Source organism: Notechis scutatus, chromosome 9, assembly GCF_049901735.1.
Source record: "Notechis scutatus isolate UNSWTSFEM ecotype Mainland chromosome 9, rNotScu1.2, whole genome shotgun sequence".
Lineage (NCBI taxonomy): Eukaryota > Metazoa > Chordata > Lepidosauria > Squamata > Elapidae > Notechis > Notechis scutatus.
The window spans coordinates 23,320,102-23,345,547 of NC_142017.1; the positions used below are offsets into that span (position 1 = coordinate 23,320,102).

Genomic DNA, 25,446 nt, shown 5'->3' on the forward strand with positions numbered 1-25,446 from the left:
TTGTTCTTTTGCAATTCTTTCCATCCTTCCGAGGTGAGTAAAATGAGGACCCAGATTGTTAGGGGCAATGTGCTGACTCTGTAAACAGCTTAGAGGGGGCTGGAAAGCACTATGAAGTGGCATATAAGTCTAAGTGCTATTGCTATTTATCTGGTCATTTTGTTCCTTTTTTCCTGTCATAAAAAAGAACATAGTTGTCATTCAGCAAAGCTACGCATTGCAAGCTGACAGCCTGATGTCAGTAACAGGGGAAGGGAGCAGTGGGGGGTAGGGAGGCAGGAATCAAAACAAAGCACTACCGTCCAGTGGGAAGCATTGGCCATCTCAAGGTCGCACCCAAAAAATGCGGAGCTGGTGCAAGAAGACAGGCACCATTTCCCAAACACCTGATTGAACATTGACTGATAACCAGGGGGAAAACCCCAGATCCTGCTTTGCCTCTTCTCTAACCACTTCGGCTTTAGTAAAGTAGTCCTTGGGCTAATCGTGGCCCAGGGGCCTTTCTTTTCTAACTGACCAGGCTGGGACAGTTGACATTAAGCTGGATCTGAGATTTTTGCTAGATAAGGTACCATTAACTTTCCCTTGGTCCCAACCAGCCTTCCTGGTTATTAGTTATTAGTTATTAGACTTATATACCACTTCATAGTGCTTCACAGCCAGGGGTGGGATTCCACCAGTTCACACCTATTCGCTAGAACTGGTTGTTAACATTCTAAGCAGTTTGGAGAACTGGTTGTTAGAAGAAATTACAGGCCTAATCCTGTAAGGAAGGCAGGAAGGAAACATTCTGGTGTTGCTTACAGAAACTGCCTCTCCGTTAATCCTTATTACATTCTTGGCAGGGCTAGACTTCCTGTCTCAGGAACTTCTCTGGAGTTTTTTTCCCTCCTTTGCTGGTACTTTGCTTGTGTGGAGTGACTATTCAAAGTTACAGTGGCACTGAAAAAAGTGACTTATTACCGTTTTTCACACTTACGACTGTTGAGCATCCCCACAGTCACGAGAGGCCAGGCGAGGAGATGCGTGCCTCGATGTGAGTGATATTGAGTTGGCCACATCCAGCCAATAACATGACCACCAAGCCACGCCCACCAACTAAGCCACGCCCACAGAACCGGTTGTTAAAAAATTTGAATCCCCCCCACCCCTGTTCCCAGCCTTCTCTAAGTGGTTTACAGAGTCAGCCTCTTGCCCCCAACCATCTGGCTCCTCATTTTACCCCCCTTGGAAGGACGGAAGGCTGAGTCGACCTGGAGCCTGGTGAGCAGAAGTAGCCTTTAGGACTGTGCTGCACGACTGAGCACTGCGCCACCAGGGCTCCCCTATCTGACCTAGAAGGTGACATATTAAAAGGCGACACACCTTTAATCAGCATCCCTCCCTTTTTGCCCAAACTGGTTTTTATTACAATTAGTCACACACTTATGGCACTTGACTTATGACCACAGTGGGGACCAGAATTTCACTTGCTAAGCAATGTGGTCATTAAGCAAGTCATCACATGACCAGATCCAATTTTACAACCATTTTTACTGTGGTTATTAAGTGATTCACCACAATTGTTAAGCGGATCACATGGTCATAAGCAAATTCGACCCCCTCATTGTCTCTGCTTGCCAGAAACTGCCTGGAAGGTCGCTCATTGTGACCACAGGACTGCAGGATGCTGCAATCGTCGTTAAGTGTAAACTGGTTGTCAAGGGCCGAAATGATAATCCTGTGGCTACGGGGATGGCGGGATGGTCACAACTTCAAGGTGGCTCGTGAGTCACTTTTTCAGAAGCCGTCATAACTTCATACTACTGTTAAATGGTCATAAATTATCACCCTTCTGGATAACAATCCTGCCTCTGTTCAAAGAAGCTACGAGCATGGAGGGTTCTTGCTCTGTGTCTGATGGTTTAAGCCATCGGCAAACACAAAAGGCAAGTGAAGGCAGGAGAAGTCATTTCCAAAGATTGCACTCTGGGGAACTGGGTCCAGGAAGGCTCCCAGGAAAGCCCAGTGGATTCACACAGTCACACGTTTGAACTTGTTCTTTCTCGGGAGTAGTTGAAGGTGACCAGGCTCTGGGTGGGCGTTCTGCTTTGCTATGACCACATCCCTGCCTTGCCCAGCAGAAACTCATCAATGCTGGCAGCTCTGCAGGCAATCTGGGCCTTGTGGCTCAGGCTGCCTGCAGAGGTTCAGTCCTGAGTAAAGACATGAGGGGAAGGGAGGGACCCAGGTGTATTTTAAGTCCTCAAAGTGGACTGGAACCTGTTCTCTGAGCGCAGAGCATGGCACACTCCGGAGTTTTAAGTCACAGACTCTGGAGGAAAGCGGAGGCTGCAACGCCCTGTGTCGATCCCCCTTCCACTCAAGGGGCATATGGACCACCATGAGACATGACTCTTGGGCTTCCCTACCTGCTCACTGGCTGTTGGCAGTTTATGTGGATCGGCTGTCAGCACCACTAGGTCATCAATGATGCCCTGAAGGTGGGTGATCTCTCCCAGCATGGTGATCTCTCCGTTCTGCAAAAGGGTAAAGGAAAGAGTCAGTCTTGGCCGTGTGCAGGCAATAGCCCTGAATCAGCCCCAACATACCAGAGCTTGCTCTTTCCCTGGTCAAGGTGAGCCCCACTTTCTAGGCCAGGAAAGGCCGCAGTCCCTGAAGCCTTGTCACCCAATGTGCCTACTTCAGCTTCAGAACCCACAGGGTCCGGTAAAAGGGAGCAAAAGGGAGCCTCTCTTTGGCAGAGGCAACACTAGGGCGGGTTGAGGACAAGGATGTTTCCTGTGACCCTTTGACCCTCTCATCTGATCTGGGGGCTTCCAAGCTTCTTTTTTTTTGTCAATTGCTTACAAGATAATAGTAAAAACGTTGTTATGAATACATAGATACATATAAGAAAAATAAAAAACAAAAAAATAAAAAAGAAACAATAGGACAGGGACGGTAGGCACGTTGGTGCACTTATGCACGCCCCATACAGACCTCTTAGGAAAGGGGTGAGGTCAATAGTAGACAGTCTAACGTTAAAGTTTTTGGGGTTTGGGGAAAAAAACACAGAGTCGGGTAGAGTATTCCAGACATTGACCACTCTGTTGCTGAAGTCGTATTTCCTGCAATCATGTTTGGTGCGATTAACCTTGAGTTTGTATCTATTATTTGCTCCTGTGTTGTTATGGTTGAAGCTGAAGTATTCATTGACAGGTAGGACATTGCAATGTATGATTTTATATACCATACTTAGATTGGACCGAAGGCGACGTAGTTCTAGGTTTTCTAGGTCTAGAATTTTGAATCTGGTGGCATAAGGTATTCTGCAACGAGTAGAGGAGTGGAGAACTCTTCTTGTAAAATATTTCTGGACTTTCTCAACTGTGTTAATATCAGATACGTAATGTGGGTTCCAGACTGATGAGCTGTATTCGAGTATTGGTCTAGCAAATGTTTTGTACGCTCTAGTTATTAGTGTGATATTACCAGAGAAAAAGCTACGTAGGATTAGGTTAACAACTCTTAATGCCTTTTTGGCTATGTAGTTACAGTGGGCTCTAGCACTTAGATCATTAGAGATGAGCACTCCAAGATCCATGACAGAATTTGGATCATCAACACGGTCTTGACTATTCAGCCTGTATTTTATTTTCTGATTTTTTTTGCCAATATGTAGGACAGAGCATTTATTTGTTGAGATTTGAAGTTGCCATTTGTTTGACCATTCTGATACATAGTCAAGGTCTTTTTGAAGGGTAGCAGTATTGTATGTGGTGTTGAATAGCTTTACATCATCAGTGAAGAGAACGCAGTTGCTCTTAATGTGATCACAGAGATCATTTATATAGAGTATGAAGAGAATTGGTCCTAGAACATTGCCTTGGGAGACACCACTGTTGACAGGTACAGAATTTGATAGGACGCTCCCAATTTTGACCATTTGTTGCCCGTTTGACAGGAATGCTTCTATCCAGTAATGCAGTTGTCCAGAGATACCATAAGATTTTAGTTTTAGGAGTAGTTTGTCGTGTACCACTGAATCGAAGGCTTTACAGAAGTCTATGTAGATTGCGTCTATTGCTTTGCCCTGATCGAGTTGTGTAGTCCATATGTTTTTGCAGTGTAAGAGTTGCAGATTACAGGAGTTTTTCCTGAAACCAAATTTTTTATAAGAGAGTAGGTTGTTTGTTTCTAAGTGGAAGATGATGGATTGGTTAATAATTGATTCCATGACTTTACAGGTGACGCAGCATAAAGAGATTCGTCTGTAATTGTCAACTAGGCTGGGGTCTCCCTTTTTGAAGATGGGGATGACTGTGGCTTGTGACCATAGGTTAGGCAAGGAGCTGGTCCTGAAAGATTTTTCAAAGATTATGCTTAGAGGTTCAGTTATGGCAGTGGATAGCTTTTTTAAGAAGTAGGCTCACATTCCGTCCGGTCCAATAGATAGAGATGGTTTTAGATTGCGTAGTGCTTTTTCAACATTGTCTTCTGTAAAATCGATATGCATTAGATCATTGTAGTTGTCTGTGGTTTGACTAGGAAATACTGGTCATGATCCATTGCTGTTTACAAATACTGAGCCAAAGAATGTGTTAAAGATGTTGGCTTTAATGGTGTGTCGTTGCAGTCTTTACCATTAGGTCCTATCAGGGGTGGAATGGACCTTGAGTCTTTTAGTTTGTTGTTTACAAAATTGTAGAAAGCGCGAGTGGAATTGGTGCGTAGAAGGTTTTCTTGTTTAACGTGATAATTGGTGCAGTCAGTTTTTATCTGGTGGCATAAATTTTTGTATCGGCTTTTGAAGTTGGCAACATGACCAGATTTGTTTTTCCGCCAAAGTGATTTCTTTTGGGATTGAAGCTTCCTTATTGTTATGGGTAATTTGTTTTTTCTGGTTTTGGGAGTTGTTAATGATACATATCGTTTGATGACTCTTTTGACTTTAAGTAAAAATATGGTGTAATGGTCTTCTACAGTATTGCATCCAGTGAATAGAAATTGCCAATCAAGGGATGAGAGATCATTGTTTATAAGATCATAGTTGCCTTTTTTGAAGTTATAATTGGGGGTTCCGTCATTGTGATGATTTTTGTGTGGACATATGTTGAGACAAAAGTCTATCATATTGTGGTCACTGTTGGAAAAGGGTTCTTTAATTTGTATTCCATAAATTGAATTCAAACTATTGCAGAAGATGAGATCGAGGCAGTTGTTAAGTCTAGTGTTGTTGGTTACTAGTTGTTCTAGTCCCAGATTTGTTACTGCATTGTAGAAGTTTGCATGTGTGGGTTCAGTTGTACATTCGTTAAGGGTCCAGTTAATGTGAGGTAGATTGAAGTCACCAAGAAAGATAAAAGCGTGTGGGCAGGATGCTGCCCATGTTAGTAGTGTATTTCGCTTGTTTGCATGTTCGATGTCATAATCAGGGGCTCTGTAACATAGTAAGAACCAAAATGTGATATTTAAGGACAGTTCACAGACGATGATCTCAGGAATAGCAAGCTCCTGGGTAACTTGGATGTTTTTTAGATGTAGAGACTTTTTATAGAAGATAGCAACACCACCTCCTCTACAGATTTCACAATCTGATCGGTAAACATGATAGTCTCTTACTGTAGTAACGGGGTCAGGGAGAGATGCGTTGAGCCATGTTTCACAGACAAATATAATGTCAAATTTAGCCGTATTTAGTAAGAGGAGAAATTCAGGTATTTTATTTACAAGACTTCTTGCATTGAGTACCTTGCATTTAAGGCCAGTTGTGGTTGGAATAGAGGTAGTTAGGGGCGTGCGTGCCTAGTTTTGAGTGATGTTGGATTGGATGGGGTGGGGTTGGATGCGGAGTTGTGGGATGTGTGACTTTCTTTTGATGCAATCAGCTCAGTAGTCAATGTATAGGTCCTTTTCTCCATCGTCTAGATGGTTTTTGAGTTCTTTGCGGAGTTCACGGGAGTGGATTCTTTGCAGTATGGATAAGTCTGGTCTTGAGTGAAGTTTTTTGAGATTGGGATTGGTTTTTGCAATGGCGTTTATTGTATGAATGAATATGCGTTTGCTGGACTCAGTTTTGCATACAACTCTACAAAATCTTGGGGCCACAGAGCCGTCATTGTATTTGCACACAGGGCCATCTCTAGTTATTTCAATGATATCTTCAGGAGAGATGTTTGTTGTATTTAAGTTGCTTATGATATTGCAAACTTTGGTGATGTTGTCCGATTTGTTGGTGTCTTCGAGACCAAATAAGATGGCATTTGGACGTTTCTGTTCACGTTCCATGGTGTCTCTGATGAGTAAGGAGATATTATTTGTGGAATTATTTGAAGGGATAGTAATTGTTTGTGGCTGTGGTTTGGTGGTTATTTTTGGTTGTAGTTGTGATTGTAGTTGAGGTAGTGGTTGTGGTTGTTGTGGGATTTGATTTTCTGCTTGCTCCTGATCTCTACGGAGCCTCTGAGTTCTGCTACTACATTTCAGCTGCACAATGCTACGGACAGTGCAGAAGCCACAAAGGGCTGGATCTGCCAGCTGAGGTTTTGTGTAATTTCAAAAATTAGAAATGTAATTCAGGTTAATCCATGTGAAACCTGCTGGGATTACAGTTACATTACTGAAATTAAATTTAAAAAAAAAAAACATCATTCCAGGCAAACTTTCCTCCCTTTAGTCCAAAAACAAATATGAAAAAATTCAGAATTAAGAACAGTGGACAAATAAGGGCAATTTGGGTATTTGCCTATGCAATCTTATGGAGAACCACAAACACCTTAAATGTTTGTGCTCACATTCAAACCTTCAAAAAAGCTTAATGGCAAACGGGATTGGCACCAAAGGTCGCAACAGGTGCCAATATTGCTCTCATGAGTGAGTTGCCAAACACCAAAGCTGGAGATGCTCCTCTGCCTCGTCTGCTTGGGCCAAGCGAAGCATCAGCTGGGAGAACAGCCACAAACCTCTTCTCTACTCAAAGTTCTTCAGCAAGTGATGGTACGTTTTCAGCCTCCTTCCTTGGTTGCATCCTGGATGTCTAAGCTTTTCCTTCCTTCTGAATACTGCTGCTCCACTCTGGGATAGGGAGGGTCAGCCCAATCCTGTGACTTGCTAACCCCAAAGTCTGTGTGCCCAGAGACCCAACCCAGAGGGGCCATCAAACGTCTCCAAGGGATGGCCTCCAAGGAGACTGGACACTTTTACAGAGGAGGAGGAGGAGGAGGGCTCAACCAAAGATTCGGTCTTATCTCTGGAGGGAGGGAGGGAGGGCAGCTGGTCTCACAGTGATGCAAGAACAACAGTGGAAGGGAGGCTGGTGTTGGGTCCTGTTGACTGGCAGCCTAGCTGGACCCTGAGAGAAAGGAAACGCTGGTCTGACCAGCAGGACCTTCTGGGAGGTCAGAGGATGATGGGAAAAGGAGAACTGGAGCCACATCAGCAGGGGTCTTGCAGAGGCATGCCATTTGGTTTTGAATCTGGAATTTGGGGGGGGGGACTGCTGCTACCACCAGACACTGTGTCCCCCTCGGTGCCCCAAAGAGCAGGGGTCTCCCAAGACCTCCTGAAACTTGTCCTGGCCCATTCCCGAGTCTCCATGTGGAGAATGGAGGCACACAAGGATCTGCCAACACACACCTGCCCCCGCCCACTTGTGCAGCCCCCTCCCCTTGTGGGCCCAGCCTGCTCATTTGGCTGCCACCAGCCACCCTTTGGCCCTCTTGGCCCTATCTGCTGCTCCCAGAATGGCTGGCAGGGTAGAGCAGCCAGAAGGACTCCCAAAGACAAATTCAACATGGAAAGCAACGGGGAAAAGGGAAAGGCCCAAAACCTCATAGGTTTTAACTTGCAGAGCATCTCCCAGACAATAAATATTGATCCCAAAACTCATAGATTAAAAAAAATTGGACAAAGGAGTCAAAGGAAAAGCTGAGATCAATTCTTAATTGGAATTTTCAAGAAACCTCCTACTTCGTCTCTAATTCTGCATTGCCTCGGATGCCACTCTGGGATGAACCAAAGAGGCCAGTCTAGGAAAGCCACCTCAGCTCCTCCACCTCAACTCCCACCAAGAGAGAAAGACCTGGACCCTCTGGGTTGGCACCTGGTACCCAAACAGCCAAGAGGGTACCTTCCTCTTCTTCACATTCAGATTCTGGGTGCCAAGTTTGGCAAGGTACTTCATCCTTTCCAGCATTCCTGGGAGTAGCTCAATAGGATGCCCTGGACATAAATTCTCTTTGTTGCAGAGACTACACTCTGCATGCCTGAAAGCAGGACACTGGACATGGGCAGGCACAAGCAAAACTGGACTGAGAGCAGCATTTCAAGTGGGCAACGAGAGCCAACGGTTTGTTCCAAGGCTTAAAAGCCAAGATCTGGCCAAGCAAAGGGAGGGGAACCCCTTGGACGGTTGCCCAGTCCCTACAAAACTGCGACCGACTCTGGAAATAAAGGCACCTACCACCACTGGCTGCAGGTATGCGATGAAGGTGCAGAACCGGCCCCGTTCCTCCACCAGGGCCCTGCGGACTGCCTGCTTCTCCGTCTCCTCCAGCAGGAGATACAAGTCATTCACGTCCTGCAGGGCATTGTCCAGCTGAGGCTGGAGGTCCCCCCTGCCTGTAAACAACAGCAGATGAGACCATCATGGCTTCTTTCCCCTGGCCCCGGGGCCAAGGCTCTCCTGGGGAGTAGCTCTGGCTTTCCACCTGCCACACACTAAACCAAACAAACTACCGCAGCAGGCTTACTTTTGCAGCAGGGATTAAAGGATTGGAAGTCAAATGACATATTATTATTACTATATAGCATATAGACAGGAGGCAAGATCAGAGTGGGATATGAAATGTATGAAGTGCACACAGGAGAAGAAACAGGCATTTCTCAAGACTGAAAGTCAACCGTGTTCCATTGTACATACATGGAATTCAAATTTCTTTAGCATTTGCTTATCTCTAAGGCAGGGGTTCCCAACCTGGGGTGCGAGACGATATTCCAGGGGGTGCGAGAAAAGTCCAGGTAATTTTTATTTTATTTTATTTTATTTTATTTTATTTTATTTTATTATTTTATTTTATTTTATTTTATTATTTTATTTTATTATTTTATTTTATTATTTTATTTTATTTTATTATTTTATTATTTTATTTTATTATTTTATTTTATTTTATTTATTTTATTATTTTATTTTATTTATTTTATCTATCTATCTATCTATCTATCTATCTATCTATCTATCTATCTATCTATCTATAGATAGTTAGGAATTGTTAGTTATTAAATTATCAGCTTGATTTTGGTTTTGCTGTTGGATTATTTTAAAAAAATCTCTTTTTTCAGGCCTGAGTCCCAGCACTCGGACTTAGTTTTATTTTTTCCCCTTTTATCTTTTAATATTTTTTTTCTTTCTTCTCTCTCTTTTCTCCTTTTTCTTTTTTGCATTTTCTCTTTGAGAATTTTTTTTTACTATTTTTTAATTACCTTCGCTTATTGGATTAAGGTTTGGAGAACCTGAAGATAGCTTTTTTGTGCAACATTTTTGATTGGGATATTAATTAATTATTAATTAATGATGAAGAAATCAACCTCTTCGCTAAGCCCAAATTCCCAGCGGAACCTTCGTGCTACGCTGCAGAAGGAGAAGGAGAAGGAAAAGGGGATGGAGATGACACTACACATGATAGGGCAATTAATACAAGACCAAGGTAAATGTCTGGAAGACAGGATGGAAAGAATAGAAGAGAGAACAACGAAAACAGATGAGAGAGTTGAGAATATTCAACAAATAATGATAAAATACGAAGAGAGATTTCAAAAAATAGAACAACATGGAGACCAGACTGATAAAAAAGTTGGAGAAATAGATAGTAGACTGACAATGGTGGAACAGGAAAAGGAAAAAGGAATGCTGGGCTGGGAGATCAAGAGACTTGAATTCTACTTGAGATTCCAGAATATTGAAGAAGAAAGGGGAGAAAACTTAACAGGAATAATGGCAGAAATCTTGGCAGGAGCCCTGGAGATACCTGAAGAGAAAATGATGGATGGTATAGATGAGGTATTTTGAGTATTCACAAGATATGCTATGAGAAATAAATTACCAAGAGAAGTCCATATGAGGTTCACTAAGAAAGCAATTAAAACGCAAATATTGCAGAGAGCCAGAGATGACCCATTGAGATACAAAGGGAAAGAGATAATAGTTCTGAATCAAATACCAAGGAAAGTGAGAGAGTTGAGAAGAGAATATCAATTCTTGATGAAAATATTAATTAAAAAAGAAGTGAACTATAGATGGCTGGTACCAGAAGGCTTAACCTTTATCTGGCAAGAACAAGGACATAGATTAGATTCAATAGAGAAGGCAGAACTATTCTATGATGAATTCTTTAGAGGGAAAGAAGAGAAGAGAAAACGAGAGGAGGAGACAGATAAATCCCAAAGGGAGATAGTGGAGTTAAGAGATAAAGAAAAAAGATGAAATGTAAGAAGACGGAGCAGTTAGTGGAAGAGAGGAGCCTAGAGAACCTAGAAAGATCAATGAGAGTAATACATCCTATATATAAAGCATAAACAATGGAAGAAAAGAAATTGATTTCAATTAATATAAATGGATTAAACTCACCCATCAAAAGGAAAAAGATACTCCACAAATTAGAAAAATTAAAATTAGATATAGTCTGCCTGCAAGAAGTCCACATCAAACAACATATCCAAATGCTGAAGTATCCAAGAATTGGTGATTTATATACCTCATTGGCTCAACATAATAAAAGAGGAATGGTACTATACATAAAGAATACAATTAAGACTAAATTAATCTATACAAGATGAAGAAGGAAGAATCTTGATGGTGGAAATAATGGACAATAATTTGAAAACGCTTCTAGTAGCAATTTATGCACCAAATTAATAACAAGAAGAATTTTACAAAAAGTTGCATGAGAAGACAGTAGAATTGGAATATGATAATATTTGCATGTTGGGAGATTTTAATGCTGTAGTACAGGGGTCCCCAACCACCGGGCCGCGGACCGGTACCGGGCCGTGGAGCACTCTCTACCGGGCCGCAAAGATTTTTTTTTTTTAAAAAAATGGCGGCTTTCTTCACCTTTGGTGAATGCTGCTGGGATCGGGGATCAAGGACACAAATGAAAGAAGGGGAGGGAGGAAGCAACCGAAGCCTTGTCCTTCTCTCTGGGTCAGCTCTCTCAGTCGCTCTCTCGCTCCTCCACCAGCCCAGGAAGAAACTGCTTCTAAGAAGCGGGGGGGGGCTTTTCCTGTCACCGCAGCGCCTCCGAAGCGCCCGTTTCTCCCCCACCCCCACCCCGTCCGCCCGCCCGCCCGCGCGCTGGGTTCAACCCAGTGCTCGTTCTGCCTGCCTTCGTTAATGGTTGAATCGGAACAGCTTCGGCTGAGTAAAAGAGGCGAATAGTTATTATTCTCAGCCGAAGCTGCTCCCAAACAACCAGAAACTAAGGCAGGCTGGCAGGCAGGCAGAACGGGACACTGTGGATTGGAGCAAGGCAGGGCGGGGTGGGGTGGCGGTGGGGGTGAAACGGGCGCTCGGAATAGCTGCGGCGACAGGAAAAGCCCCCTCCTCTCTTCTCTCCCCCCCGGTCCTTGCAAAAATTTTCTGCTTGAAACCGGTCCCTGGTACAAAAAAGGTTGGGGACCACTGCTGTAGTAGACACAAAATTGGACTATAAAACACAGAAACTTAATAAAAAGAGTAGAAAGACACTTCCAAAATCCTTTTTTAACATGGTGGAGGAACTTAAGAATAGAGACGTTTGGAGAGAAATGAAATCTCAAGATAGACAATATACATTTTATTCTAATAGACATTTATCTTGGTCGAGAATTGGGATGATCTGGATGTCATCGGAAATAATTTCTAATATACAAGAAATTAATATTGAAGCAAGTACTTGGGCGGACCACAACCCAATATGGGTCAAATGGCAAGGACAAAGGAAAAGATCAAGATGGACTTTAAATAATGTAATTTTGAAAGAAAAAGAATTCTTACAGAAAATGGAAGAAGAATTGGCATTCTTCTTTAAGGAGAATCAAAAGGAGGAAACTTCAATGCAGAACTTATGGGACACCATGAAGGCCTATACTAGAGGTTTGATTATAGATTATACAAGAAGAAGAAATGTTAAGAAAAGACAGAATCAACAGATATTAGAGGGTGAATACAGGAAACTTGAGAAAGAATTGCAAAAATATCCACAAAAAATGATCATCAAAAAACAAATGGAGGTTATTAAGCACAAAATAGAGTTGACAGAAAAAGAAGAATTAGCTCAAAAAATTAGAAGTGCCAAACAAAATTTATTTGAAAATGCGAATAAACCTGGTAGATGGTTGGCATACAAACTGAAAAAAGAGAGAGAAGCGAAAAAGATAATACAGCTGATTGATGATCACGGTGTGAGTCACAATGGAAATGAGGGAAAGAAAGAGATAATACAGAAGTATTATGAGACATGGTATAAGCAAGAGAATATTGAAGAAGAAAAAGTTAAACAATATTTACAAGAAGCAGAGTTACTTCAAATACCTGAAGATATTAAGATAATCCTAGAAGGGAAAATAACAATGATGGAACTGACAGAAGCATTAAATAGACAAAATATTGGGCAGACTCTGGGCCCGGATGGTCTCCCAGCTGAATTTATAAGACCTTACAGAAACCGTTGAGTAATAATGCTTGAAGTGATGAATGAAGTTTTATTGAAAGCTAAAATACCTGACTCATGGACAGAAGCATATATTACTCTGATACCAAAAGAAGACACTGATTTACAACAGATTAAAAATTATAGACCTATTTCCCTGTTAAATGCAGGTTATAAAATTTTTGCTTCAATAATGGCAGAAAGACTTAAACGATACCTGAATAACTTAATACATGTTGATCAAAATGGATTTCTGCTGAAGAGACAGATTAAAGACAACATAAGAATAATTTTGGACACTCTGGAATATTATGAAACTCACTCAGAGAAGCAAATGGCCTTGGTATTCTTAGATGCGCAAAAAGCTTTTGATAATGTAAACTGGCAGTTTATGATACTACAAATGGGTCAGATGGGCTTTGGAGAAAGATTTATAAAAACGAGGCAATATATCAAAAACAATCTGCTAAAGTGATGATTAATGGAGATTTGACGAAAAATATTAATATTGAAAAAGGAACTAGACAAGGATGTCCTTTATCGCCATTATTGTTTGTATTGACTTTGGAGATATTAAATAGAAATATTAGAGACAATAGGGAAATAAAGGGAATGAAAATAAAAAAGGAGGAATACAAGCTACAAGCCTTTGCGAATGACTTGGTTTTTATATTGGAGGAACCATTGAAATCAACGCCTAAATTGTTTGGAAAAATTGAAGAACATGGACAGGTGGCAGGATTGAAAATAAATAAGGATAAAACCAAGATATTAGTTAAGAATATGACAGGAAAACAAAAGGCTATTTTGATGGAAGGACTGAACATTCAGATTACAAACAAATACCTAGGAATATATTTAATTGCAAGATGTGGAACTTTGAAAGAAGACAATTATGTTAAACTTAAAAAACAGATTGTAATAGATCTAAAAAAACTGGCAGAATCTACAATTATAGGGAGAATATCTACAATTAAGATGAATATATTACCAAGGATACTATATCTGTTCCAGACTATTCCAATTAAATTAGGGAAAGAATTTTTTTATGGATTTAAATAAAATAATATTGAAATACATGTGGCAGGGAAAGAAGGCAAGAATTAAACTTAAGTTGTTACAAGATGCTACTTGGCTTATCTAACTGGGAATTATATTATCAGGAAGCAGCATTGATATGGGTCAAAGAATGGGTTTTGTTAAGGAATGTTAGATTATTAACATTAGAAGGTCATGATCTATTACTGGGATGGCATGCTTTTTTATGGTATAAAGGAAGTAAAACTCATGGTTATTTCAAGAGACATTATATATGAGATTCTTTATTGTTGATATGGGAAAAAATAAGAAAACAACATTATATGAAAATTCCAGTCTGGTTGTCAACTACAGAAGCATTTGCATACCCAGTTGTTTATAGAATGGAACACACGGTTAGGTATGATGAAATTTTAAATGAAATGGGTGAACTCAAATCTAAACAAGAACTAGAGGAGAAAGAAATCAAGATGAATTGGTATACATATATGCAAATACATTCTAGGTATGACAAAGATTGTAAAACAGAGGGATTTTATAATGAACTTATAGAACTGGATGAAATTTTAACAGGTACCGATGAGAAAATGATTAAAATATTTTATGGTTACTTACTTGGAATTAAATTGGAGGAAGAACAAGTTAAAGAAACAATGATTGCCTGGGGGAGGAATTTTGGTTATGGGATAGATTTAGATAAATGGCAAAACTATGGTCTCGAAATTATAAATTGACAATGTCGGTAGTGCATAAAGAGAATTTGTACAAGATGTTTTACAGGTGGCATTTACCCCCAACACAAATAGCAAGGATGTTCAAGAACAAATCGGAGATGTTGGAAGTGTCATCAGATACCTGGTTCATATTATCATATATGGTGGACTTGTGTGGAAGCTAAGAGATACTGGACTAAGATTCATACATGGCTTGAAAAAAATGATAAAACAGCATATAGACTTGAAACCAGAGATATTTTTATTGGGTATCTTGCCTGAAGGATTCAGTAGAGAATTGACGTATTTGATTATAAATGTGTTAATGGCAGCTAGAATTGTATTTGCTAGAAATTGGAAGAGCGAAAAAATTCCAATAGAGGAAGAGGTGATTAAGAAAATGATGGAATGTGCAGAAATGAGTAAATGGACATTAGCAATCAGAGAGCAAGAAGATAAAGAATATGTCAGCCTTCAAGATTTTCTCCCTTTGCTTTGCATCTTTCGGCTGTCATAAGTAACGGGGGGAGGAGGGGGGAATGGTTATGGGAAGTGAGCTGGAGGTGTTAAAAACCAGAACTGTATAAGCTGGGGGGGGTGTTAGATTCTTGCTTAGGTTTCTATCCTATGCTATGCGCAGCTGCAACTCTTTATCAAAATATGTCAAGGTCAACAGACAGAGGCCTCATCACCACCTGGAGATGCCCACATGATGATATACACAACTTTTAATTGGAGGAGCCAATTGAACTATTGGGGGTGGGAATGTTGCCATTACTTTGTATATGTGATTTACGCGGCCATTTTCTCAGATTCAGAATTCTTTTGTTGCTACCACTTGATTTCCAGTAAAAGATATATTTTCTCTGATTAAAGGAGTCTAAGTATTTCTTTCTTGGATTTTGAATGGAGCACCAGCTGACAGAATATTATAAAATTTGGGATTTATTTTATCAATGGCTAGATAAGAAAATAGAGAAGTAAACTATGTTATGGAAAGGAATAGTATAATATGTAAGATAATATGACGTAACTATGTTATATAATTGAATATAAGGAAATGAATTGTATGACCCCAAGTTTGTTAAAATAGAGATTTGCTCGATAAGAAATATATACATATTTAGTTGGGTCTAACAACAATACAATAATAATACAATATAACATAATATAATATGTATAGTTGACTTATGTAATATGAATGTATGTTTGGAAGGGAAGACCGTTAATATTGTGACATTGCACGAAAGAAATGTACCAACCGATACACTGTATTTTGGAAGAGGGCTTTATGTTGATGTTTTATGTTTGTGTTCGTTAGTGTTTGTCTTTTTTTTTTTAAATAAAAAACTTCATTAAAAAAAAGACAACTGTATGCAACAAAATTTCATTTTACTATATGCCAATTCAATGTATATGTACATTCAAACTGACAATAAAGTTATTCGAATATATATGCATTTTCTATTTAGATATAAATAAAGATGGGAAATTAACGAGAAGACCATTTGACAAACTTAGACCTCCAAATATCTTGGAATTGATTCCTTGGGCCTCAAGAGCCTGCAGGCCCAAAACCAATTTCCAAGAGAGGAGGCCGGTCTTCAGAGGTGGCCACATTCAGCAGGTTCTGACCAGTTCTGGAGAACCAGTAGTGGAAATTTTGAGTAGTTTGGAGAATCGGCAAATCCCACCTCTGACTGGAGATTTTACAGTATCCTTCCCCTGCCACGCCCACCAAGCCACGCCCACAGAACCGGTAGTAAAAAACTTTGAATCCCACCACTGCCGGTCTCCATCTTAAAGCTCTTCCACAAAAGAGGCAGCACTTCCATATCAGGTGGGCTGAAAGCATCTGAGGCAAAAGAGGAGGGGGCTGCTCTTTTACGGCTTCCAAACGCTAGAAAGTCAGGTCTTTTAAGGGACACTTTTCCTGGCCCAAACTCAGTCTTTTGGGCTGCAATGATTCTGCCAAGTGCCGAAAGCCTCATCACTTTCATCGGCTTCCCAAGCAGTTTGGCGGCTTTGAGCCCCCAAGATGGAATTTGGCCTCCTTGATGGAAATCCCTTTTGCCCTTCCTCAGGCAGTGGGCACCATCACCCACCCATGGACGAAGGACCAGCAGGCCAGAGAGACTGGCTGACCGGAGGTTTTTGGCTCCCTCTTGCTTCATCCCAGGGACGCCAGATAAAAGGATGGCACGCAGAAGAGCCTTCACATTCATCGGCTCTTCTGCAGAGTTTGTCGCGGCCCTCCAGAACAGCCTCTCCACCACCCCTGTGGACAGGGGGAATAAACCCAGCTGCCACATAGCCTCTTTTGCAGATTCAGTGTGTGTGTGTGTGTGTGTGTGTGTGTGTGTGTCTTTCTCCCCGTTTATAGCACAAGAGCCAACCAGGTCTGAGAACAGCTGCTCCGGCACAATATTCGCTGGGCTCACACCCGGTCACAGCAAAAGCGGCAGGTGGATCCTGTTCCCCTTCAAAGAATCTTCCCACCACAACTGCCAGCAGCCAACATGCATGGAAGGCGGGGGGAGCGGGGAGAATCGGGGAAGTCTGGAAACAGCCAAGCAGAGGCCAAGGATTTGGGGAGCGAAGGCTGAGATCCTGACATCCTGCTTGGCGGTAAAAATACTGATGCCAAAGAATAGGCAATTTCACACAGGAAGGACTTTTGTCAGCCAAGTTCAGACCAACTCAGAGGTAAGCTGAGTAAATAGCTGGAAATCAGCTGGTTTGTTTTGCCCTTTCAGAAGGGTGGAAATGGGGGTCTTAGCACATCCCATGGGCTTGGCCCCTTCTGCATCCATTGGCGCTGCTGCCTCTGGGATCAGAGGGTGGATCTCAGCATTGGTTCCCAGACTGATATCCCCAGAGAGGAGAGCTGGACCAGACAGAAAGAGGAGGAGGAGGAGGAGGCAGGAGAGGGGCTGGTGAGCATTTTGCACAGGCCCAAAATGAAACCCAGCCTGGATCCTTTTATTATGTGTGTCTTATTAGTCATACAAGAATACACACTTTTCTGAGATACTGAATGCTGACCATATAGAGCCACGATAGCTCCCTCGCACTGGTCGAGTCTAACTGCAGAGAAAGTTCCCAGGGGAGACCCGCACTGACGTTCCTGTTTGCAAAGGAACCGGCCTCCCTGGAGAAGCCACTGCTGTCTGAGGCTGTCCCTGGAGGCCCCAGTCGGTTGGTCAGGCAGGCCCCGGTTCTCCCAAGAGACAACTAGGGACAAGAGGCCACCTCTTGGCAGCCAAGGAGCCTCTGAGGGGGGAAACCAGCCTCCACACGAGAAGAGCCGAGAGGCTGGAGCTGCGCCCTCCAGAAGACAGGTAGAGACAGGTAGTCCTTGACTTACAACCGTTCATTTAGTGACCTCTGAAGTTATAACTGCACTGAAAAAAGTGACTCCGACCACTTTCCACACACACACACACACACACACACACACACACACGGTCACAGGATCAAAATCAAGCGGATTCTCTAGACCCCGTTTGGCAGAGCTGTAGGAAACAGGCGGACGGGAGAAGACCGAAAAGAACCAAGCTTAGGAAACAGATACAGAATGCTGGGTAGCCAGTTTGGTCAGTAATACGTGTGAAAAGGTTTTTAACTGAACCTCACCTGACTGACTACATACTGAAAGCTGTTTTCTTGGAACGCTCAGAGGTAAAAGGAAATGAGGTGGCCAAAACCCCACAAGGCTTACACCCTATTAGAATCGATCCCAGCTGGGCATAAAACAGCTGAAAGAAGCCTCACAACACTGGAAAATGTAAAGAGAGCTGGTCCATGAAACCGCTGAGATTCAGACCCAACTGAACAGAAAGCATCGCTATGAACTGGATAGGGAGCAGCAGCGCGATATGGTTGCAAAACTACAGGACGTTTTTGATTCCTCACACCAGGATTCAGAGAAACTGGAACAGGTTTCAGTGCAGCTAGGAAGATTGGGGCCTAGAAACAAATTCCCTTGACGAGAGACTGAAGGAGCTGCAAGACAGAGGACCAAGAGGGATGTTGTAGACAGTCCAAAGTTCTTTTTTTATCATTCCAGAGTGCAGCACATAAAGCAATGCATTTAAGTTACCAGAAAGACGGATTCCAACTGCACATTAATAAAAGCTTCCTTCTGGTGGGTGCTGTGGAGCCAAGGGCCAAAGCTTGTTCACTGACAGGAAAAGTCAAGGTCATTTGTTGGTGTCGGCCTTGGTCATCATCGCTTTCCTTCAAGCTTGCTGCCAACTGCTATGGAAATGGGGGAGGGAGGGAGCAATGGGCATTTGGGAGGGGAAGCATGCAAGTGGCGTGAGAGTAGAGGGGGAGTTTGGACTCAGAGAGGCCAGCTCGGGTTGGTTAAGGCCGTCTTGGGAACAGCATGCACAACAGCGGCATGGAGCACCTGGACCTGAGACATTCCCAAAACATCTTCCTGGCCAATGATTGGACTCTGTCTACCTGACTACTGGGGGTGGGGCCGAGTTTCAGTGTGTCCTTTTCACACCTGTTTGCTTCAGACCTTGCCTGACTTTTGCTGCATTCATTCTTAGTAAAAGTACCTTTTCTCTGAATCTATGGAGTCAAGGGTTTTCTTTCCTAGGAATTGATCTGAGACAACCCTGACAGTTGGATACTTCCAGTGGGACAGAATCCTGTATGTCCCAACTCCAAGCCTCCCACTGGCCAGGGCAAAAGGTGAAGCAAATGCATGTGACAACTTGCAGCCCCTGAAAGTGACCAAGAACCCTCTGTGCTGCCATGTACCTGATGAGTCCACCTGAAAAGTAGGTTTGGGCTATCTACTTCTGTGCAACTTCTCCTAAGTATGTGCAGATGTGTTCCTCCCAAAGACAGCCAGTTTGGTCCAGTGCTGGGGGCACCAGGCTAGAAACCAGGAGGCAGTGAGCTCTAGTCCCGCCTTGGGCCCAAAGCCAGCAGGGTGACCTTGGGCTGATCCCTCCCTCTCAGGCTCCGGAAGGAGATCATGGCAAACCACTTCTGAGAAGCCTTGCTAAGAAGACTGCTGGGACCTGTCCAGTCGGCCACCAGGAGAGATTGGCCATCAACTGATTCGAGCCCAGAAAAGCCTTCCCAAGCGAAGCAAAACCTTCCCAATGACAATGACAGAAGCAGGGCAGGAATATTGGAAATACCTGGCATCTCAAAAGATAACTCTATTCAGTCTGCAGCCTTCAGCTGCACCAACAAGAGTGTATCTTCCAAACCAGAAGTCAGGGATCCATTTCATTTTGCTTTGGTTAGATCCACTTTCTGCAGCAAATCCAGTTCTGAGCACCACACTTCAAGAAGGATTTAAGCAAAATTGATGGGGATAGAGAAGGGCAAGGATGGTGTCCACCAAATAAGAAGCCAGATCCTATGAAGAGAGCTTGAGAGGAGGAGGGCCCTCTTTAATGTCCTGAAAGGATATCACACAAGTTCAAGACTGGTTCTATCTTGTATCAAGGGGGCAAGACCCAGAATAACAGGTTTGAGTAATAAGGAGGCAGATTTCAAGTTAAAATTTACCATATAAGTGACCTTGAGTTGTGATGAATTATGGCAATACAGAAATGTTTTAATCTGCATGTATAAAAGTAAATAAAGATTTTAAAATTCCCAATAAAGACTGTGGAACCAGAGAACTGGCGGGCTCTTGTTCACAGAGGTCCAGCTTTCAGGAAGTCTGGATTTCTGTGCTCAGTCTTGTGTCTGGCTTGATGGTTCCTTTGATCTACAGAGTCCTATAATGCTGTATTTACGTCAATGAAGCGAGTGGATTTACTAGATTTGCCAGCAGGGCAGAAAAGAAGCAATTTATACAAATGGGGCTCGTGAAGCAGCTCTCCTTTGCTCATGTGGCCCTCTACAATGTAAGATCTGAAGAATCATTTAGATGATTTCATCAGGCTTCCTGGGAGGGAATCCCTGGGGAGAGGAGAAAGCCAGGGCTTCCTTCTGAAGGAGAACCAAGGTGGAACTCGAGTCCGGTCCCTGGGAACTTCAAGGGATCCAGCTACGGTGGCCTAGGAGGTTTTCTTTCATTTCAGGCCCAGCTGGGTGGGATGGTGAAGGAAGAGGGCACAAAGCAAAGGCCATGGAGGAGGGAGGGAGGGAGGGAGGGTGGGAGCTGGGTTGGCAGCATTGGACTTACCAAGTAGCTCTACAGAAGAATGTGGGAAGGAGAAAAAGAGGAGAAAGACAAGAATGTGTGAAAGAAGGCAGGTACACCGATTCCGCCCCCCCCCCCCGCCCAAACTCCTCTGCCTCTTTCCCCCAGGGAGGCACCCCTCCCCCTCCCTGCGATTAGCTTTTCAATCACACCTGGATGGAGCAAGAGGTTCCCCTTGAGCAAGGGCCTTGCAGGAGGGCAGAGCGAAATCGGAGAACGCCCCAAAGCCGCCACCTGGAGCACATTTCAGGTCCCACACAATCTTCAACGGAAGCCTCCTCCTCCTCCTCCTCCTCCCTCTCTTCCTACCAGATGCAGAACCTTCTGGAAACATCTGCCTCTTTCCACCCCATCCAGGGAAAGCCAGTGGATAGGTGCTCAGGTGCCGCTTGCTCTCCTTCCAAAGGGCCATGGCCAGGAAGGCCAACGAGAAACACTGGGAAGGGGGAAGGGGGCTTCTAGGCAGCCGCCTTTCTTTCTGGCATTCCAGATGTCAGCTGCTGCCACCTTTCAAGCCTGGAGAGCAACAGCAGCTGAAATCTCTCAAGGAGGCAAGTTCCAATTAAGGCTGCCCTTCCCTTTCCCTGTCCTGAGGAGGAGACTGTCCACTTCTACCAGCCTGGCCGCTGTCCCTGCAATCACCTCGTCTTCCTTTCCACACCCTCAGATCCTCACCTTTGCGGGCTTTCTTCTGGAGCTTCAGGGTGTCAGAAGACTTCTTCTTTATCTCGTGGCGGGCTCGCTTGTACTCTGAAGAGGCAGGAAAGAGGCCACCGTGAAGCTCCCCCACAGCTATAGGCTTTCCCAGGGGCAGAAGACAAGCACTGAGGGCCATGACCCACAGCTTTCTCCCATTTCCAGTCACCCCAGGTGCCCGCACACCCTGCCAGCTCCTTCCCTGCGTGGCCCGAGCCCCCGGCTCCAAGGGGCAGCTGCTCTACCTTTCGCGTGGTCCTTGTCAAGCTGGTTGGCGGTCTTCTTCCAGTCCTCGATCCTCTCCTGCAGGGGGTTGATCAGGCTCTCCATGAGGGCACTGCAGCCGTAGAGAAAGAAGAGGTGAGCTTCCTCTGGGGCAGCTTCCTTCGGCCAGGGCCGAGAAGAGCAGCGGAGCAGCTACCCCTTCTCTTGAAGCAGCGCTGGGGAGGATGAGGATGCCTCCAGCCAGCGAGAGCCACCTTCCTCTTTTTTTGCCCTAAACAAATCGGCCTGGAAATGGGATCCCTTTTGAACAGTGTGTGTGTGTATGTGTGTGTGTGTGCATGTGCGTGTGTGTGTGTGTGAGAGAGAGAGAGAGAGAGAAAAACACACACAGAAAACGCTGCCTTGCCAAGTGACGCCTTCTGGAACCAAGCACAGCCTCCATACCCCTCAGCCCCAGCTCCTCCTGCTTCCACTGGGCATGAAGCCTTTCCGGGCGCAGGGATAAAGGGGAGGGCTCAGAATGGGCCCAGTGAAGGCTTTCTAGAGCCAGCATGCCCTGCATTTCTGATCCTGATTGCAGCAAAGGACAGTACCCATTGCCTGCCGACATGCCAATCGGGCTACTGAGCAGCCCAGTGGATCCCCCCAACTCCCCAGGTTGCAGGTTTTGTGGGCACCTCTGCTCTGCATGTCAGAAAAATGCCCGGGACTCCCAACCTCAGGGGGAGGGAGACCAGCCTGGAGTGCGAGAAAGGCCCCCCTGGCCTGAGGGAATTGGCCACCGAGCAGAGGGAGCAAGACTGGTCCAGGAAGTGGCCGCCTGCTCCAGAAGGCCCTCCCCCCCCCCGTCAAAGTCCATTGCTCCCCATTATTTCTGAGAGGGAAATGTCTCTTGGCAATGGAGCTGCACAAGAGAATCAGCACACTTACTTGGTGAAGTACCTCAGCTTGGTCTCGATGCTGCGGTGGCGCATGCACATCCGGGTCAGTGCCGAGCCGATATCCCTTGTGGCTCCTGGAGAGAAAAGAGGCTCCTCTGTGATTAACTGGCAAAGGCGGGGAGCCCACTTTGGAAAAGACTGAAGAGACAGACCAGCAAAGCCATCATGGACTAGGTCAGCCCACCCTGGGTCTCCTGGAGGGCATGGGCCAAAGGCCTCCACAGGAGGCAGGCTGGAGACATCTCCCAGAGCCCCCCGCAAGGACGACCATCGGTTAAGAGTCGCGATGTCCTCTGGCAGCCGCCATCTTACCTTCAAGGATTTTGTTCTCTGATCAGTTCCACAATCCAACCCTACCCAACCATATCTGGCCCATGCTGTAAGTTCCCTCCCACCCCCCAGGAAAAACAGCCAGCTGGAAGTCTTCACCTTGGGCAACAGCAGCAGAGTCGTGCCACAAGGAGGCCCAGGGGCCAGGAAGCACGAGACGGGAGGAAGCCCCCTCTTCCCTGGAATCTGGTGGAGGCCTCCCTCCAGGCTGTTGCAAAGCCTAGCAGAGTCCCTCACTGCTCTGGCCTCTGCCCCCAACCCCATGGAAGCCAGAGCCTCTCTGGGGTGCCATCTATAAAGCAGATTCTGAGCATTCCTCTCAGGAAAGAAAAGAGGGGGAGAAAGGGCCAGCCACCCCATATCGCTTTGGAATCGTTGGGGCAGGCTGCTTTGGGAGCTGGTGGCTTGTTCAGAGCCTGTGTGCTGTCCCAGCCAGTCTATGGGAATTGGATAGTTACTTAGGAATTATGAGCTGTCCCCTTAAGGGAATGCTTCATGGGAAATGTAGTTAAAGGTATCCTGGGAAATGTAGTTCATGTCACGTGGCCACATCTGTAATCCTGATTGGTCACTAAATTGACCCTCGAAGGGTTGGGGGAGGTTTCTTCACTCTTGCCTGAACTCTCTAACTCATGGCAGCTTCTTTCTATCGCTACGAGATGGGTTAGGAGATAACCTCTTTTACTTTTCTGCCTTCTGCACAGAGGTGGATTTGAAGCTGTACAGATGCAGATAGACAACTCAACAAGACGTCCATAACAAGTTACATTTATTAGTTCATCAGGTATCCTCATAACCCACGTTTGTGACGAAGTTCTTCTTTAATGACCAATCCTTTGCATATCTGCCTTGTAGTAAAAGAAGGTTATCTCCTAACCCATCTTGTAGCAATAGAAAGAAGCTGCCATGAGTTAGGGAATTCAGGCAAAAGTGAGGAAAACCTCCCCCCAACCCTTCGAGGGTCAATTTAGTGACCAATCAGGATTACAGATGTGGCCACGTGACATGAACTACATTTCCCAGGATACCTTTAACTACATTTACCATGATGCATTCCCTTAAGGGGACAGCTCATAATTCCTAAGTAACTATCCAATTCCCATAGAAGAGCTGGGACAGCACAGCCAGAGAATCAGAAGTAGCTGGAAAACCCTGGACTGTCCAAGTTTTCTCTTCAAAAAGAATCCGCTAGGAATTGAAACCGGAAAAAGACTCTGAGGTAAACCTGCCTCTAAAATCAAAGGTTGCCAACACTTTTTCTCAACCTCCTTCTATTCACTTTCAACAAATCTCCTTAAAGAAACGCACCAAGGTTCTAATTCACTTCCCCACATTGAGGCCGCCTCTCCTTCAGACTACCTGGCCATCTGGAGAGCCCTTCGAGCCCCCATGGCTGCCTCGGATTTCATGAATTCCTCCATAGGAAACTTCACCCAGGTAGAATTTCCTCACTAGAAGCCCTCACAGACAAGAGTGGGGGGAGCTTGGGGGTCAAAGTGAGGGAGAGACAGAGTTGGCTAAAAGCGGTGGGAGAAGGTGGGATGGGGCAAGGCGGGCATCCCCTCTCTCTCTCTCCAGGCCAACTGAAGGATTTCAGCGGCTACCCTCCTCCCCCAGGGGGCACCTGGGAAGAGTTTCTCTGGGCCTCCCCCCGCACAGAGACTTGCCACCCTTAGGTGGCCCAACGCCACCCTCACCCTGAGACCGGCTCCCTCCCTGGTTTCTTGAAGGGTCTCCTGGAGTAGTTCAAGATGCCCACCTACCCCAAATGGAGGTTTGCCACCAGAAGTGCAACCAGGCCCTTCTTGGGGGTGGCTTTTTCTCCCCACCCCTCTTGCCCTTCTGCCCTCTCTTCCAAAGGGCTGCAGCCCTCTCAGCCCTCTCCTAGATCCCCTGGCAGGGAAGCCCCCCAAAACCAGGGTGGGGATTCAAACCTACCATGGACACAGTTATTAAACACGCACTGGTTTGGCTAATAATTGCGATTTTAAAAACTGGGGAGCAGGGGCGTTAAAGGAAACATATGGAGGGGATATATGTGAAAATACACACACCCCCCTTTAAGAATCTTTCTCTTGTTGATGCAAAGGCCTTTTTAAAAGGATCCTTGCATTCAACTTCCTTTCTGGCTAAGGCCAGATGAATACATGCAAACATCTGTGCATGGGGAGGGGAGGGACAAATCCTGCAGCAGAAATCCACTCTCTGCCCAGAGTCACTGATGCTCCTCAGAGTCTCCAATTCCTCCTCCCTAGCCAATCTGCGATCCAGACTGAAATTCACCAGCAACCAACCCTTTCTGAGCACGCCAATTCTCTCTGCTCTGAAGCTTCAAACAGGAAAAAAAAATGCTCTGAAATGTTCCATTTTCAGGCTGACTCTTCTCCGGGAACCAAAGGACCAGACCAAAAATAAAAACAGGAATGTACGTGCTTCTCATACCAGGAACCCCATCCACACAAGGGATGGACCAAACGGGAGGGTAAGAGCCCCAATTAAAAGGGGGAGGGGGCAGCTGCTCGCTCCCTCTTTGGAAGATGACCTTCCCGGCCCCAGGCCCAAGTTCATGGGGTGGTGCCAGAAGGAGAGGGATTCCCAGAACTGGGCCAATGAAACTCCCCCTCCAAGCCCTGGAAGGGCCTTCCCAGGGG

At 44.8% G+C, this 25,446-nt stretch overlaps 1 protein-coding gene across 3 annotated transcripts in view; it reads right to left on the bottom strand.

Moving 5' to 3' along the window:
- The window catches only part of MTSS2 (MTSS I-BAR domain containing 2), a 66,885-nt gene that overhangs the window by 11,465 nt on the left and 29,974 nt on the right, over positions 1-25,446 (bottom strand). For 2 of the 3 annotated variants that reach the window (XM_026684187.2, XM_026684186.2), the window contains exons 4-9: positions 22,455-22,539; positions 21,545-21,636; positions 21,279-21,353; positions 20,586-20,594; positions 8,444-8,601; positions 2,412-2,519 (exon numbers count right to left, since the gene is read on the bottom strand). In XM_026684187.2, the coding sequence (XP_026539972.2) occupies positions 2,412-2,519; positions 8,444-8,601; positions 20,586-20,594; positions 21,279-21,353; positions 21,545-21,636; positions 22,455-22,539 (527 nt within the window). The remainder of the gene's footprint in view (positions 1-2,411; positions 2,520-8,443; positions 8,602-20,585; positions 20,595-21,278; positions 21,354-21,544; positions 21,637-22,454; positions 22,540-25,446) is intronic. The other variant, XM_087971887.1, reaches the window with a different exon arrangement.